Raw genomic sequence first — 17,164 nt, forward strand, 5'->3', positions numbered from 1 at the left:
ATTTTATACCCACATCATAGCTTATGCACTAACTAATATTCATTAAAAATTTGGAGTAATTCTATCAAGTAGTTTTAAAGTTATAGCCAAAAGATTAAAATCAGATGTTAATTTTAGCGATTGCCTCAGACAATCCCCGAAATATGTCGTTGAAACGCTTTAGGCATCTTGAATGAAATCAAAAGTGTATTTTTAATGTGGATAAAAATGTTCAATATTTGGAGTTAGAAGAAAGCTGGGCCATCAATTAACACTTTTCCTTCCCCACCCCCATCATTCAATGTTGCGACTCTTTAGAGACACGCTGAACACATTTGCACGTTTCAACATTGCACGGGGAGTGGGGACTTATTTTCCCTAAAGACGCTTTAACGTTTCAAGACATATTTCGGGGATTGTCTGAGGCAATCGCTAAAATTAACATCTGATTTTAAACTTTTGGCTGTAACTTTAAAACTACTTGATAGAATTACTCCAAATTTTCAATGAATATTAGTTAAAGCATAAGCTATGATGTGGATATAAAATAAAACAACTAATTGTATCAATTTTGACTATATCGCCCTGCACTACAAGCAGGTTGCACCCATCACCTGTGTATGTCTACAATCATAGATTGAACACAGTAGCGCTCTTTTCAAACATACTAATCTTACAGATGTGAGTGATCAGCATGATATAGTTCAATGCATAGGTATCACGTGAACGCTGCAGTGCAGGGCAATATAGTCACAAAACGACCTTTTCACCTTTTTCAGACCAACGCCCTCCCCAAAGAAAAAAAAAAAAAAAAACGAACCAATAAAAAAATCGCATTAGTACGCTCATGAAGTAGGCCTACTCATGCAGAGATATCTTGAAAATTGATCATTTTATTTGCGTGAAATGGTAAAGTGCAATTGTAAATCGTCCCATTGAATCACATAGTGATTTGACGGTTTACCATACCCTAATACTGAATATTAATACAAGGAGTTTCTTTAATTTAGAAATGGTAAACCGTTGACAAAATTCATAATTTAGGCCGATTTGGTGTCAACTTTTATTTGTAAAGTGTTTTGTTTGAAAGCTTGTTAAAAACTACATCTAATTTTACTATTTACCGTTTTGTTAGCTCTAATATTATTTACATTTTACGGATTATAGCAAATGTAAATCGTCTGTCGAGGTTTACCATTTTCATAATAACGAGAATGCAATGCGCACCCATATAATTATCACGGAATCCCGTAATTATTTCAATATGACAGCGTGGTGTAATGGATAGTACTTCAGACGGTGAAACGAAAGGCTAGTGGTTCGAGCCCCAACAGTTTCACCTTTTTTTCCTTTTTTTTTTGTGTGACTTATTGACATTGTGAAACACGAAAATAAGTTGTAAAACCCTAATTTATCTATGGCATGATAATTGATTTTTTTAAATTGTAATAAAGACACAAATAGATCCGGACATCTTTAAAGGTTATGAATATGGGCACTTTAGCAATTGTAAGATAAACTATTCTTCTATATTCATGACAATTGACATTGTGAAACACGAAAATAAGTTTTAAAACCCTAATTTATCTATGGCATGATAATTGATTGTTGTTTTTTTAAATTGTAATAAAGACACACATAGATCCGGACATCTTTAAAGGTCATGAATATGGGCACTATAGCAATTGTAAGATACCCCCCACACCCACACACCCACTAACGTTCAAGTTTCATACGTTTCATAAGTATTTACTTATAGAGTGCTTGCACATAAGGTCATTAGTTCAAATCATCTCCTCTATAGGCACGCTCCAGAAGATATGCAAATGGATGGAGTACAAAAGAATTATTTGACCACTACCTAAATAAAAGATGAGTTGTGTTATTTTGTGCCCACACCATAGCCTAGCTATTAATAAATATAGTCATGGAATTTTTTTCACGCGGTACCTATGCATTGAACTATATCATGGTCGTTTTTGACTATATTGCCCTGCACTGCAGCATTCACGCGATACCTATGCATTGAACTATATCATGCTGATCACTCACATCTTTAAGATTAGTATGTTTGAAAAGAGCGCTACTGTGTTCAATCTATGATTGTAGACATACACAGGTGATGGGTGCAACCTGCTTGTAGTGCAGGGCGATATAGTCAAAATTGATACAATTAGTTGTTTTATTTTATACCCACATCATAGCTTATGCACTAACTAATATTCATTAAAAATTTGGAGTAATTCTATCAAGTAGTTTTAAAGTTATAGCCAAAAGATTAAAATCAGATGTTAATTTTAGCGATTGCCTCAGACAATCCCCGAAATATGTCGTTGAAACGCTTTAGGCATCTTGAATGAAATCAAAAGTGTATTTTTAATGTGGATAAAAATGTTCAATATTTGGAGTTAGAAGAAAGCTGGGCCATCAATTAACACTTTTCCCTTCCCCTCCCCCCATCATTCAATGTTGCGACTCTTTAGAGACACGCTGAACACATTTGCACGTTTCAACATTGCACGGGGGAGTGGGGGACTTATTTTCCCCTAAAGACGCTTTAACGTTTCAAGACATATTTCGGGGATTGTAGGCCATTACTGCGGTGTCTCCGATATAAAACTGCGGTGTCCCAAAATAGGGGGTTCCATCAATTACTTGTTAGTGTGCTATACAGAATTGTACACAACAGTGATTTTCAAACGCTTCTCGGATTGGTGTATACAGAAACTTAGGGGTGAACATGGTAAAGGAACCCTCTTCATCGCAAGGTTGCTCCAAGGTATGTGGAATAATCTGGTTGACTAGATTGAATCTAATCTCTCGTTTACGATTCCCAGATGATTGAGAGTATTCACAACTCTTCATAGCTTATGTTCATCATGCAGTTATTGGTAACTACATGTATGCACATAACACAGGGGCACTCACAATAGGCAATTGAACCCTACTGGTAGCGCTGTGTTGTAGATATACGAGATGAACTAGTTAGCGTCATATATGAAAAAGTATAAAAGCTATGATTTTAGTACTTTCTCTATGTTTCAATTACTTAATATTCTTTTCAAAATATCTGAATTTTCAACCAGGTACAAGCTTTAATAACGGGGGACCATACATTTGTATGAGAAATATACCCAGAATAGGCCTACCATCTATATCCAAACTCCCGTGTTATTCCAATGCCGCCCTGGCTTGGTCACATTGGCAAGAGAGGTGTCACGAAACCGTACAAATTTAGTACTTTCTGTCAATCAAGTATGGTTTATTCTCTACATGCCTATCTTTAAATCATTAGCATAGTCCTTATAATAACAGTGGACCGCTGAGTAAATGACAGCAAACCAGTGAAAAATACCCCAAAACTCAGTCAGTGGAGCTCCGCCCGTACATGTCAATAGCGTCATTATCAATTGGATTAGTCGACCGTAGCGGACAATTCGATCGCTCATTGGATTAATATTATCACGTGGTAATAAATTTGCGTTGGACAATCGATTACTACAGGGTGTCCCAGAAAAAATTACTGAGTAAATAAAATTGAACGTAAGTCGAGAAATAGACATCAAAATCAAAGAAATTAAAATGTAGCGCATAGCCTATTTTATTGTGCATCACATGTGAAAATTGTATTGGATTCGGTTAACTGGTTGCGAAGAAATTAACGATTACATAATGCGAGCATAAATGCAGTTCATTCCAAGTTTGATCAAGGGGCGCTTTTTTCATACTCGCTCATCGCTTCCTAAAGTTTGCGTATCTCATTAAATTTAGTCCACATTTTCTATTTTATAATCCGAGGGTGTTATGTTATTCATGCTTTTACTGAAGATGAATAACAGCTTGTCCGAGAAAACTTTTTTCAAAAAGATATCTGCAATTGGAAGATTTCCAACTTAAATTCTTTAGGTTGTGCAAATATGTTATAATAACATTTGGACCAAAATTGACAATGACCAAGTGCTTACAGCGTTACGTGTGATTTTTGATACCATGCAACATTAATGTTGAAGTTTTAAAAGATTTAAACTTTGCATTACAATTTTTTTGCATTACAAGAACATTAATGTGTGAGAAATTTTTTAAGCCAGCTGGAATTCTTTATGCAATAATTCTTTATGCAACATTTATATCACCATTAACGATAAAATATATTTTCGTTCCGAGAATCATTACATCCAAGCTTTCATTTTCAATATCGTGCAGGTTTTCAAATTTTAACAAAACCTAATTAAAAGCAAATTATTCAAAAAGAGCAACATGATTTCACAGAACATTGACAGTTAACCACTAGTGCGCATTGTCTTGAATGATCTTTCTTTCAAACTTGGAATGAAGTGAATTGACGCATGCGTTAAGTAATCGCTCATTTCTTCGCAATCAGTCAACCGATTCCAGTAAATTAGTGTATAGGATGGAAAATAAGATGGGCTACACGCTGAATTTTAGATTTTGGGATTTTGATGTCTATTTCTCGACTTACGTCCAAATTCATTCGCCCAGTAATTTTTTCTGGGACACCCTGTATAATGGTTTAGTACTGCATATCTTGGTTTAATTTTCACTAAGCGGGTTTATGGCTGGAAAGGTCACGGTGATTTTGCCGTGGACATAAGTGCACTATGTACAAAGAAAAGCATTCAGAAAGACAAGATCTAACTTTACCTGAACAACGTTTGGATCTTGCTGGTCTCTCGTATGCATTCCAAGTGTAGCTGTAATTGAGTTTGTTGGTATCGTTGCACCATACAGACCGCTTCGTCTCAAGGAATCGGATAAGCCAGTTACACAATGAGCTGCTGTCACCACCCAGTATTCATTCAATAATGAACCTCCGCAAGTATTCCCATCCAGCCCAAATCTTTAGGGAAAATACATAAACTGTTAATGCTCTGCGTGCTAGCTAACCCTATCCAAACTCTGACATCAATCCTTATTCTAACCCTATCTCGTATCCATAATCCGACTTAAAGCCTTAATTAATGTACGATTTCCGTCCAATTTTGATTTTGTTATTCTTTATTCAAAATGTTGAAGTCCTATTAGTAATAACTGACGGGAAGGGTTGCTGTTCATTTTAGGTTTGAAATAACAAGGTAAAGTGAAAGAAACCCCACTGGTTATTTTGGCCATTTAACACGCAGTTCTATGGGAGGACATATTATCATAATTTTTAAATTATGATAATATGTCGAACTTTGCTCTGTTGACCTACAAAGACAACAAATTTGGCCAATTCCATTTTTGTGCAAGTTGGGACATGTGTAAACATTACAAATATGCAAAAAAATCAGGTTTGAAAAAAATTAACCAATTTCATATTATTATGGCTTTAACTGATAGGTCAGAAATTCACTCTTTTAGACTGCTATTTTAAGGAAAAATCTGTTGTGTAATGTTTGAAACTTATTTTACTAATAATATACTTCACAATCGGATCGTCTATCATAGACAAAAGAGATAACAGACAACTCCAAACAGTCAAAGTCTCAGCCTCACCCGATAATGAGGGCCGATTGTTCCATGAAATACGACAGGCAAAACTGCTACCCACGCTGCCGTGATTGTTAGACACGGCACAATCGAACGACCGGTCCTCATGAATATGCGAGAATCCACAGCATACAAAACACGGGGACTTTGACTGGTTGCGAATAGTATGTAGTAGTCTGTGCTTTTGATGCTGTTGTTGCACAGTTTCGGTTATAGCCCACTATGTCGAAATAAATATAACATTGAATAAGAATATGGTTCGCTGTGTCATATTTAAACACTAACCTCTTACCGTACCCCTAACCATAACACAAACTTAGCCCTAACCCTAATCTTAGCCAACCTTATTGCTGGCATTCGACAGAGCGAACCGTATTTCATTTTCCACTTTAATAGCGAACCTTGTTTGCGATATTGTGAAACTTTCATAATTTATAGTGACACAGTTGTTTGTGAGGTAAAAAGTATTAAATATTGGTATAAAGGTGCTCTTTACTTACGTTGGCGCTCTCATTTGTAGGTGTACCATCCATGGCCATGAGCCTTCGTTTGCTTCTTGTCCGCCTACAATCCTGCTACGCTGTGCTTCACGTGGTGGGAATTTTGATTGTCCACAAACTACAAACAGCAATAAAATACTGATGGATATGTCTAATTGTCTAATACCATACGTACTACTTTGGTTCAATAGTTAATTAAAGAATCATCCCTGCGCTAAACGCACTACTTTGACTAAGTTACAGCTTCCATCCCATATTTTGGGAATAATTAATTTCTCTGTGCAAATTCCGTTCCGTTTCTCAATTTTTGTTGGCATACTGCATAATCATGAGGATCCCTAACAACCTTAATGTTACTTTCCAAAATTCATGGTGAGATACCTTGTTCTTTACCAGTGGCGTAGCTAGGTTTGGTAGCGCCCGGGGCAAGAAACAAAATTGGCGCCCCTACCTCCACCCGAGAATATCTTAGACGCGGGTATTGGCGTAGCTAGAGGTTGTGGTGCCCAGGGCTAAGGATACATTATGCCCCCAATAAGGCCTACCACTAATTAAATTTGGTTACTAGAAGTTGAATATCGGTCTTAAAATGTACTTTCAATTGATTTTGTGCTGAAATGCGAGAGAGGCGCGCGTAAATTTTGACTTTCATCGCTTGGAGGGGCGCAGAATCGAAGCCTAAGGGTGGCGCCCGGGGCACGTTGCTACCCCTGCCTCCTAGTTACGCCACTGTTCTTTACATCGCTTTAAACAAAGACTTATTCTAAACTTACTCGGGATACAGTAGGGTTGCTCTTCAGACCAGGTGCCATCGGCCTGACAGGTACGAGTGGCCTCCCCAACAAGTTGATACAGATCATTACATTGGTATGTTATCGTGTTAGTGTATGTGTAGTCATTAGCAGCGCTTGTGTAATCACCATTGCTGATAGTTGTTGGCTCACCACAATTTACCGCTGAAATGGTTAGGTGGAGTCAAACAAGATGCATTGATTATTCTATCAATCAATAACAAATCAAAAAACTTGCCGTGTCACCAAACCACCCTACGCCATACATAAATTCACCTAGCCCCATTTCCCTAAGATGATATTTTCTAACAATGAACGTGACAGAGGTGGGTCTAGAACCCATGCCGCACACGAAACGAAACGAAACGGAACGAAACGAAACGACGTGGCTGCCGCACACTTCCGCTAACATTTGACTACATAATAGTACGTCCATGATTAGCATACGTTTTTGTCATTATCAATCGATAAATCACAACTTTATGGATATGCCCTACTAGGTACTTTTACAGTATTTAAATCAGGCGCAAAGAAACAGGTGTTGTGTTTAAGGAGATCCAACACGCTACCCACCTAAACATGTTGGTTCCGTTCCACTCCACGACCCATCTGCCATACAGGCTCTCTCGGACGATCCTACCAATTCATAACCACTTGAGCAGCCATATATTGCAATTTGACCATAGACGAGTTCTTCCACAGTAAGCCTTCCGTTGACTGGTGCTTGAATCGCATCACATGGCTTAGCTAAAAATACATTTGCAGGTGTACTTTAGTTAAACATATTGATTTTTTCATTAAGTCTTTTCCCTTTCAAGGGAGCACGGTGGCCGAGCGGAACGGGCTACGACTCATATTCGGAAGGTTGCGGGTTCGAACCCCGCCGACGCCATCGTGTTGTGCCCTTGAGTAAGGCACTTTATCTCGATTACTCCTCTCCACCCAGGTGTGAAATGGGAGCTGTTATGAATACTGTCCATTGAGCGCCTCCCAAAGGTATGAGCATGCCTTGGGCATTGTATGGCAGCTGACATATTCTAACGACGGCGGAATAAATGTAAAGCGCTTTGGTACATGTTCACATGTGAAAGGCGCTGTATAAATACCAACATTTTATAATCCCTTGTCTTACTGAAGATCGCAAGGGATAAATGAACCTAAGATTAGCTTAAGTCATTTGGGCGCCCATTTTTATTTATTATTTATTTATTATCATAGTGCCCATTTCGGCACCACATCGAATTTGGTCCTATAGAACTATCGGTGCTCGGTTAGGTACCGATAACTCTTAACATCAGTCCCTGGAGATGTAATATGTTGTAACAAGATTAATGATTAACAGTTGCAGAGTGTTGTGGAAATCAAATAAAAAAGAAGTGCACTGTACAAATATTCAGGGTATAGGCCTATGATTAAAGTGCCATCGCACCTCTTCGGGCACCGATAGCGCTATAGGACCAAAACCGATGTTGTGCCTTAGCCGTTTTAGTGCAACAGGAAAATATTTCCCCCGCCCCATGGGTAAAATTTGATGTTCACTAAACTTATGTGTGGCTGTACTTTATTTAGTAAACAATATAGGCCTATAATACATGGCTCTGACCAGCGTCCGAGCAAAGATATTGGTAATTGAGATTGCCGTTTATCAAAGGGCTCGATAGCTCAGATGGTAGAATCTTTTTACTTACGTATCGCATGATAAGTTGCCTTGAAACCTTTTAAGCCAAGCAATCTATCTGAATGGAATGTAAGCTTCAGTTCATGTCCACTTGTGGTTATTTGTTGAGGCCAATCGGCTGTGGTAGTTCCACAGAATGGACCAGTAGTTTGACCGTTTGCTTCAATCTGAAACAATAAAGGATTACATTTCATACTATTGACAAATCTAGATATTGCCAATGGTTTTATTGGTTTAATGGTTTAAATGATCAAAAGTTACCGCTTTATTGCATATAATTATACCAAACCAGACTCGAATATGTGACATTTGGATGCAATTCATTATTAAGTTTAAATATTCTAAACATACAGGCTGCTTCTGATGGTGCTTTTTAAAAAAAATGGAGGGGGGGGGATTATTTTACGTTTGTCAATAATGTTTAACTGATTGTTAGTCCGAAAAGTGAGTTTCTTTCTGGTATCAATTCCTTCCCAATAATATAAATGTCCATGTGCGTGTCACTAAAGATATGTTGGAAATTACAAAAATCCCATCAAATTCTTCATGTATAATATCTACTATCTCATTTGTCCTCTGATAGCATAACAATTCATTGAAATCATAAAAATAAGAGCACTTATTTGCCGAATTTGGAATCACTCTGAACGAAATCATACGCAAATAAAAGAACTCCATATAAATTTTTTTTTGATCATAAAACACAAACTACAAATAATTATAGTACCAAATTATTTTGAAGGCTGCTTTTAGTTGGTTTTGGCATTAAGAAATACTTGGGCCCTACCAGAGCTACTAACCAATATACAGTAAGCCAAATAATTAAGGTACCAGTTATGTTCACCCCTTGTATATCCTAAACAAAGACAGATATGTCATAATTGGAACCAGCGGCCAATAGCTACATCTTTTAACTCGAATTTAAGACCTCATTTGTTGAAATTGTTCAAGAAATAAACACACGACGATCCAAAAACTCAAGGTAGATGCCAATTTAAAAGTTGCAGTTTGCTCCATATGATGCCCTATAGATTTGTACACAACGCAGCAGGCCGTGCTTCCATTGATTAGCACGTTAAAACTAGCGTCGTGCTTTCATTGATTAGAACACAAAAGTGCAACTTTTGATTTTGTTTCTTCAGTAGGTTTTAGATCACTGTATCTTTAATTCTCAACCAATTTCAACAAATAAGGTCTTAAATCAGAGCTAAAGAGTACAGGTATTGGCTGCTTGTTTTAATCTTACATATTTGTCTTTATTAGGATATACAGGAGTGAACACAACTGGTACCTTAATTTTTTGGCTTACTGTAGTGTGTTTGATAGGTATAGGTAAAGAGCAAGCACTTTTTATTTGTTAACTTGAAGCAAAAACAAAACCTTTACCATAAGTGAGTCGTAAGGACAGCCTCCATCTGGGTGATCTTCTATTTCAAAATCATTGAATACCAACTCGATGACGTAACCTTCTGCCACAGTAATGGTCCAATCACAATCGCTGTAGCCAGGATATTTATCCGGGTATTCTGGAGTCTTGATGATGTCAGTCAAGTCGGTGAGAGTGTTACTTGAACATTGTGCTGAAATATGAATATTTTTGTTTAATCCCAGATCCTCATTAGGAGAAAACTAAGAGTAAATCATGGCAGATGGACCTAGAGCCATAATTGGGTAACATTTATTTTTTTTAATGCCAGTCTCGCAATTAATGTACATGTAGTCAATTTGTAGACATTGCAGGAAGAGCATCTTTCATACTTTTGGCAGATATGTGTTTACAGCGTCACCGACAAAATATAATCAGCAGATGAAACAGTCTAAAACCATTATAAACGGCGTCCGAATACCCTACTACCCCTTGCCCAAATAGACTTTAGTATTATACGCTGCTAATACTAGTGCTGTGTACTTATTAATATTAGGTTTAAACAATGAAACGATTGAGGGAGGCAAGGCTACGTATCTAGGTGTAATACCCCCGGGTAATACCTACCAACACAAGAAGCCCCGTCTTCATGTAGTAGGTAAAATTCTTTGCAAGAACAATAGTGTCCTCCTATGTAATTATGACAGTAATGTACACATCCTCCATTGTCGTTTTCACACTCATTGATATCTGAATAAAAACAAAATTACCACGTTTAAAATTTAGCTGGCAGGTCTTATGTCAAAATATTCTCAATAGCTCAATGGCATAAACACGCATGTCCACCAGTTTGTAAATTTCAGCCTAAAGCTCTATATTAGTCCTCCCTGCTGCCTTACATCACCCCGGAAGGACCGTTGCAACGGTGTGGCACTTGCTAGTGTAGCTTAAGCCCTGTTATTCATAGGCTTAAGTATAAGCTGATTTTGTTTCTTTGTAAGTCCAAAGCCACCTTCACAAGCATGACAAGAGGAAACTACAATGAAGTGCTCATCATAAAAAGGGTAAAATAAGTCCCTGAAAGTGACAGCGCTGGTGTTCTACCGATGAATAACTTCTCTTCTGCACAATGCCGTAAAATACATGTGATAAGATTAGATGTTTAAATTAATTACCTTCTGCGACGAATATCGCACGAAATCCAGTGTATCGGAGCAAATCTGAATGGTCCGAATGGAAGCTTACAATCATGTTATTTGCTGCCGATTTAATGGCTTCCCCTGCAGGTGTGGCTCCGTTACCGGTCTTCCTATTGCCACAGAATCTATAGACTTCTGTTCCATTTTCTAATATCTGTTAAGATATAAATTTGCAATAAGATAATCTTTACATTAATTATCATAAAATTTCCTCTCCTTGGATATTATGCTTCCTTTGAAGGTGTAACTTCATTGCTGGTTTTGCTATTATCACAGAATGCTTCTGTTCCATTCTATGATATCTGTTAAAATATAAATTTGCGGTAAGTTTATATATATTAAAAACATCGGTCGATGTTTTGCCACAAGTTTTAAAAATAACGGTTAGTTCATGAAAAAGAAGAAGTGAAATTTAGCAAAACGCGACAAGGTTTATTTGCCCGTAAGAGAGCTCTATTGTTCCGCTATTGTATCCGCTATTGTATCCACTATTGTATTCTATTCATAAAAGCTATTGCAAGAATCGCGGCAATTCCTGATATTGCTGGTGTCTACCGACGGCGTTTCGCATTTATTAACATTCAAAATGATCCGATACTCTTACATTTATAGACTTATTACCGCTTTTTATATCATATTCAGAAATTGCAATTATGAAAACTACAAACTTTGAAAGTGAAATATATTTACCATCGAAAATATATCATACTTAAATTCTATAGAATCTATAGATACCCAACCCAGAAGTGCCCATTTATTTTCTAAATTTTTGAGTGAACACGATAATGCGATTGATTTTCTTACACGTAAAATACGGCCAATTCAGAGAGAAAATCTTGTTTCACGTATAGGGCCAGCTAAGGGCCTACTATAGACATTTTCTTTTTGTTGGCTGGCCGCTGAGCTACATCTTTTTACTAATTATAGATACGTCAAAACGTGTTCCCATGTTGAAAGTGTACAAGTTCTTTCTACTTGCTTTAGAGAGAGCACAATTGAATGAAGACGATTTATTTATGCCAGGATTTCATTTAATATAACCATTTTTTATTATAATAATACCCCATACCTAACAAGAACATAAGGAAATATTGTAAAGGCCATAAATATACGCACTCATGCATAGGGAGACAAACATGATAAAGTTAATCTGTTCTTTTCATTCTCGTTCATTAACGTTTGGAACATTTCACATGCATGATGTTTGCATCAATCCTTCTCGGCAATCTAGGGCCATAGGCCTATAGTAATTTAAATCGTGAAACCGTAGAACGATCTGTTGGTTGGCATAGATATTGAATAAAATTGAATCCCATCACATCAATTCAAAGCTACACCCTTTTTTTGAAATACTGGTTACCACTGGCTTAAAATGAATTGACAATAACTTGAAATTTGGATGCCGCCCTTTTCATTGGTGACATCCTCAAATCACCACCATGCCACCAAATAATGAAAAATAATTGAACAAAGTGGTGTTGTTCAACGATGTTTTAATATAAAATTATACACTGACGTTTCGTACAAAAGTACTTTATCAAAGTGAGCAAAATAGAGAATGTCTGCGAGCGCGGAAAATAAAAATGAGAAACGCGATGTTAAAAGGTGCGTACTAGAAATGGCGCAACACGCAAATTAAAGCAGCGCGAGCGAAAGCAGTCGCAGACAAACTCTAGATATTAAATGAAATGCAAAGAAAGAGGAAGAGAGACTGATGAAAATGAAGGAAGAAATAAAGAATGAACAAGAAAGAGAAAATAGAAAGAAAGAAAAAAAGAAAGGAGGAAAGAAAGAAAGGAAGGAAAAAGAAATGAGAAGAAAGAAATAAAGAAAGGAAAAAGGAAAGGAAAGAATGAAAGTAGGCCTATGAAAGAAAGAAAGAAAATAAGAAAGAAAGAAAGAAAGAATGAAAAAGAAAGAAAAAGAGGAAGAAAGAAAAAGAAAGAAAGAAAGAAAGAAAGAAAGAAAGAAGGAGAGAAAGAAAGGAAGGAAGAAAGAAAGAATGAAAGAAAGGAAAAAAGCAAGGAAGGAATATGAAAAGAGAAGAAAGAAATAAAGAAAAGAAAAAGAACTAAAAAGGAAAGGAATAATGAAAGTAGGCCTATGATAGAAAGAAAGAAAAACGAAAGAAAGGAGGGTAAGAAAGAAAGAGAGAAAGAAAGAAGGGGAGAAAGAAAGAAAGAGAGAAAGAAAGAAAGAGAGAAAGAAATTAATACAAAAAACTGCTATAATGGAGAGAATGAAGATCTACCAAATGGGCAGGGCGTGACCAAAAGGAAATTAAAGTTTGAATGCAGAAAATTGGACATTAAGTCCGATGCTATCAGGGCCAACAAGGGTGCCGTAATGGCATATAGTATGTATATGAATGGATACAATAAATTGATTGATTGATTGTATGTTGTTCCTTCAACCAACGCTAGTGATCTGAACCTGAGGTTTGGAGAAGGCCAGTGACTTTAAGATCAGACGGAATTTGGGGAATCTCGTTGTAGTGGCGCGTGATGGGAGTGTCACGGTTGTTTTGCTCACTTTGATAAAGTACTTTTGTACGAAAGTCAGTGTATAACTTTATATTAAAACATCGTTGAACAACACCATTTTGTTCAATTACCTTTCACTTTTTACCATGCGATGTTACGTGGGACTCTTAATTTTTTTCTGCACCAAATAATGAGATTTATATATTTTCTAAGACATTAGATCTGTTTAATAATTTATTTTATTCAAAAAGAAAAACGTCAAGTGTTCAAACTTTAAAGCTCTTTTTCTCGAAACAGCGATTTTAATTTTAAGTTAGATCATTTACCAAATCAGGGCCGAATTAGGCTGTTTAGCTTAATCATGTGAAGTGACCTCTTGAAATGATATCACACTGATCAGACTGATCTTTATGTTATTACAGTGAGGCCCACATACAAAGTTCAACAAAAAGTGAACGATGTTATAGCTTGGAGGGCTAACAAACCAACACCGCCAAATTCGACTGACGTGTGTACAACGTGGGAACCTATGAGGAAATTGAACACTCGTTGTCTGATCATGCATGTGTTTATGGTTATGGATAACGGTTACTTAGCAGCTCTCGTTCTGCTTGGGTTTATTGAATACACTCTATATATAGTCATCAATATGTCGTTTCCAGTCCCTCGCTGAACTATTGGGTTCAGCTATTAATTTTTTTAAATAATTCTTACCCCATGCAGCTGATTGGGGTGGTTACGGGTCGTCAAAACCACTAACCGCGAAATGAGGATATCGAACTAGTTTGCCCCGCAGGGATAAAAAGAACCACAAACCGCGAAATATGGATATCCAACTAGTTTGCCCCTCGAAGCTTCAAAAAACCACTCATCCCGAAATATGGATATCCAACTAGTTTGCCCCGCAAGGCTACAAAGAACCATTAACCGCGAAATATGGATATCCAACTAGTTCGCCTCGCATGGCTACAAAGAACCCACTTACTGCGCAATATTTTTTACCTCAAAAAAGAATAATATCTACCAAAAACGTTTCAAAACGTAAAAGGGGCCAAAGTTTAAAAATCTTTCCTGTGTGGCTTTTCACCCTTTTTAAACTTGGTCCCATTTATGAAAGTTTCTAAAGACCCATATGAAGTCATCTTTAGGCTACTTGTTTGTTTTCTTAGTTGTCATTGTTCATTTTGTAGAGTAAATGAATTAATGTTCGTGCGTGATTGAAGTTTTTCCGTAAAGACGTTATAATGTATTTTGATTTAAACAAAAGTAGCAAATACTCACTTTGTTAAATTCTTCATCGTCTTGTGCGATTCTGCGCCACATGTACAGATGTAGGGCCTATATGCAAGTTGACAGACAGTCAATTTGCTAAGTATATATAATACTCTACTACTCTCTATGATCACGCAATATAATAAAACATAAACCTTCAAATGATTTTGATAATACATAGCCTATGCTTTTGAACAGTCTTAAACCTAATTGTAGAAATTACTACTATACTGAATGGGACCAAGTTTAAAAAAGGGTGAAAAGCCACACAGGAAAGATTTTTTAAACTTTGGCCCCTTTTTACGTATTGAAACGTATTTTGGTAGATATATATATATGATAACATAATCTTTGCACTACACTACTTATCCGATCAGAGAAGTTTTGCTACTTTTAGGGCATATCACACTGTCTACGTAAAAAGGCTGACTTTCAATTTCAGACTAAAGTAGCCCGAAATGAAGGCGAAATTTCAAGTTGTTCATAGGCCAGTTCACAATTTTACCCTATTCGGGCTCAACACACTGTGATTTCCGGGCTAAAAAGAAGGATGTACGAGGCAATTTTGCTTTATTTTTTCTTCTACTAGTATGTTCAAGGGGAAGTCCCCCGTGGAAAATGTATGCGGGGACACGTCCCGTCGCCCCCCCCCCCCTCTTCTGCCACCTTAAAATCACATCTTAGATAAACCATATTGTAAACAGGTAATGTTGTGTTGTGTACTGTCATATAGAGTGGTGGAAATTAGAGGCACAATTTTAGAATTTTCACTGTTTTGGATCCTCTGAATGAAATACTTAAGATCTTGCCTGACCTAGACTAAGCCACACTCCAGTCTTAGTTGTAAATTAGTTAAAATTGCTGATGGTTGCTTAGCAACGAGGTTGCCAGCATCAGTGGGATACAAAAGATCGTCACAGCAACAATAGTGTAGAAAAAGATGTCTGGTAGACATCCACAGTGAGTTTATTGGACTAGAAGTAAGACATTTCTACTATTTCATAACAGTCCTGATGAACATGTTCAGTAAAGTTATCTTTGAAACTTATGTAACCGTATTCCAAAAATTGAACTCCCTTTAAGTGATATCCGAAACTAAAAAAAATCATAATAAATAATGTATATGCCTGATAATTTTTTGTCCTCATAAATGAAAGTTCAGTTGATTTTTTTTTCTACATTTTTGTTTTCATTTAATAATTTTATGTGAACAAAAATATGACTTAAATATAATATACATACCGTTACAACATCTGACTCGCATTCCCAAGAATTTTCAAGATCGAACTCAGTAAACTCTAGGCTTACTCTTCTGCCTTCAGGAACTGTAATGTTCCAAGTAAGGTCTGTATTGATGGTGTACGGATGTGGGAAATTTGGTGAGGACAAGATGCCATGAGTCCCTTCAAGCCGTATAGTTTCTGCTTGTACTGATGAAGTGGCGTACAAAGTAAAAGTTAAAAATGCCAACACCAATCTGAAAAAAGAAGACATTCATGTTTATTGTCACAATCATCTATTTTGTTTTCTGTATCCGATTCTTATAACTTGCAATATTTATGCTGATGTTAGAGGTTCTGCAATATATTTTGCACAGAAGTTGTATCATCTACGTGCACGCCATATAAATCATTCGAAATCCGTCACAAAATGACGTAAGTGCTGAATTTAACGTTAACGTAAGAAATCTTAATATTTCAATTTTCCTGATCGTGCCTTCAACATATCTTCAGTAAGCCTCATAAATGATCTGTATCTTCTTCAGTTATTAAAGTAAACTTAGGAGTTTAACGTCTTCCTTTGCCCAAAGTAAAACACCAATTCATGTCTATACCACTTCCGTTGTCCGATTCCAATTCAGCCAAAAATATTTAGGTGGAATTTTATACTCACCTGATCACAAAATTAAATGGATTCCTGAATATATTGTATTACCTATAATTGTAAAACACCAAAGAGTATTCGAGTCGATAATTGTAGTAAAACCTATTGAAATAAATAAAATTTAATTAATACTCAGCTGCAATCTTACCTTGCACGTAGATATATCGCCATCTTTGAACTTGTTTATAACAATGGTGTGTGTACTTTGCTCGTAAAAGTTTCGCAGCCTGATTTATCAATCATCAAACAATTTGTTGTCTTTGTTGCAATTCTGTTGATTTTGGTAATGTGTCAACAATTATACAGGGTGCGCCAACAGTCATACCTTTTTACCGTCATAGTATTTTTAAACGAATTTCTTTAGCTAGCCAGGCGAGCCAAGGGGCAAATATAGAAAAACAGAACGCGGTCAGTTTGGTTGTAAATATAAGCTTATTAGACAAAATGTAGGCGCTATTGCAATAATTGGTAAGTACTTTACTTGTCTAATGCGGGTAAGTTTGATCAAAATCGTGGTTTAAA

The 17,164-nt window shown here is 36.6% G+C and overlaps 1 protein-coding gene across 1 annotated transcript in view; it reads right to left on the reverse strand.

Annotated features, from left to right (window-relative positions):
• The window catches only part of LOC140156576 (mannan-binding lectin serine protease 1-like), a 30,896-nt gene extending 14,083 nt beyond the window's left edge, over nucleotides 1–16,813 (reverse strand). The window contains exons 1-10 of the mRNA XM_072179515.1: nucleotides 16,791–16,813; nucleotides 16,001–16,235; nucleotides 10,980–11,157; nucleotides 10,432–10,554; nucleotides 9,825–10,018; nucleotides 8,449–8,605; nucleotides 7,334–7,507; nucleotides 6,743–6,925; nucleotides 5,970–6,087; nucleotides 4,642–4,837 (exon numbers count right to left, since the gene is read on the reverse strand). Of these exons, the coding sequence (XP_072035616.1) occupies nucleotides 4,642–4,837; nucleotides 5,970–6,087; nucleotides 6,743–6,925; nucleotides 7,334–7,507; nucleotides 8,449–8,605; nucleotides 9,825–10,018; nucleotides 10,432–10,554; nucleotides 10,980–11,157; nucleotides 16,001–16,235; nucleotides 16,791–16,813 (1,581 nt within the window). The remainder of the gene's footprint in view (nucleotides 1–4,641; nucleotides 4,838–5,969; nucleotides 6,088–6,742; nucleotides 6,926–7,333; nucleotides 7,508–8,448; nucleotides 8,606–9,824; nucleotides 10,019–10,431; nucleotides 10,555–10,979; nucleotides 11,158–16,000; nucleotides 16,236–16,790) is intronic.
• Nucleotides 16,814–17,164: the final 351 nt, after the last annotated feature.

Source organism: Amphiura filiformis, chromosome 7 (genome assembly GCF_039555335.1).
Source record: "Amphiura filiformis chromosome 7, Afil_fr2py, whole genome shotgun sequence".
NCBI classification, from domain to species: domain Eukaryota; kingdom Metazoa; phylum Echinodermata; class Ophiuroidea; order Amphilepidida; family Amphiuridae; genus Amphiura; species Amphiura filiformis.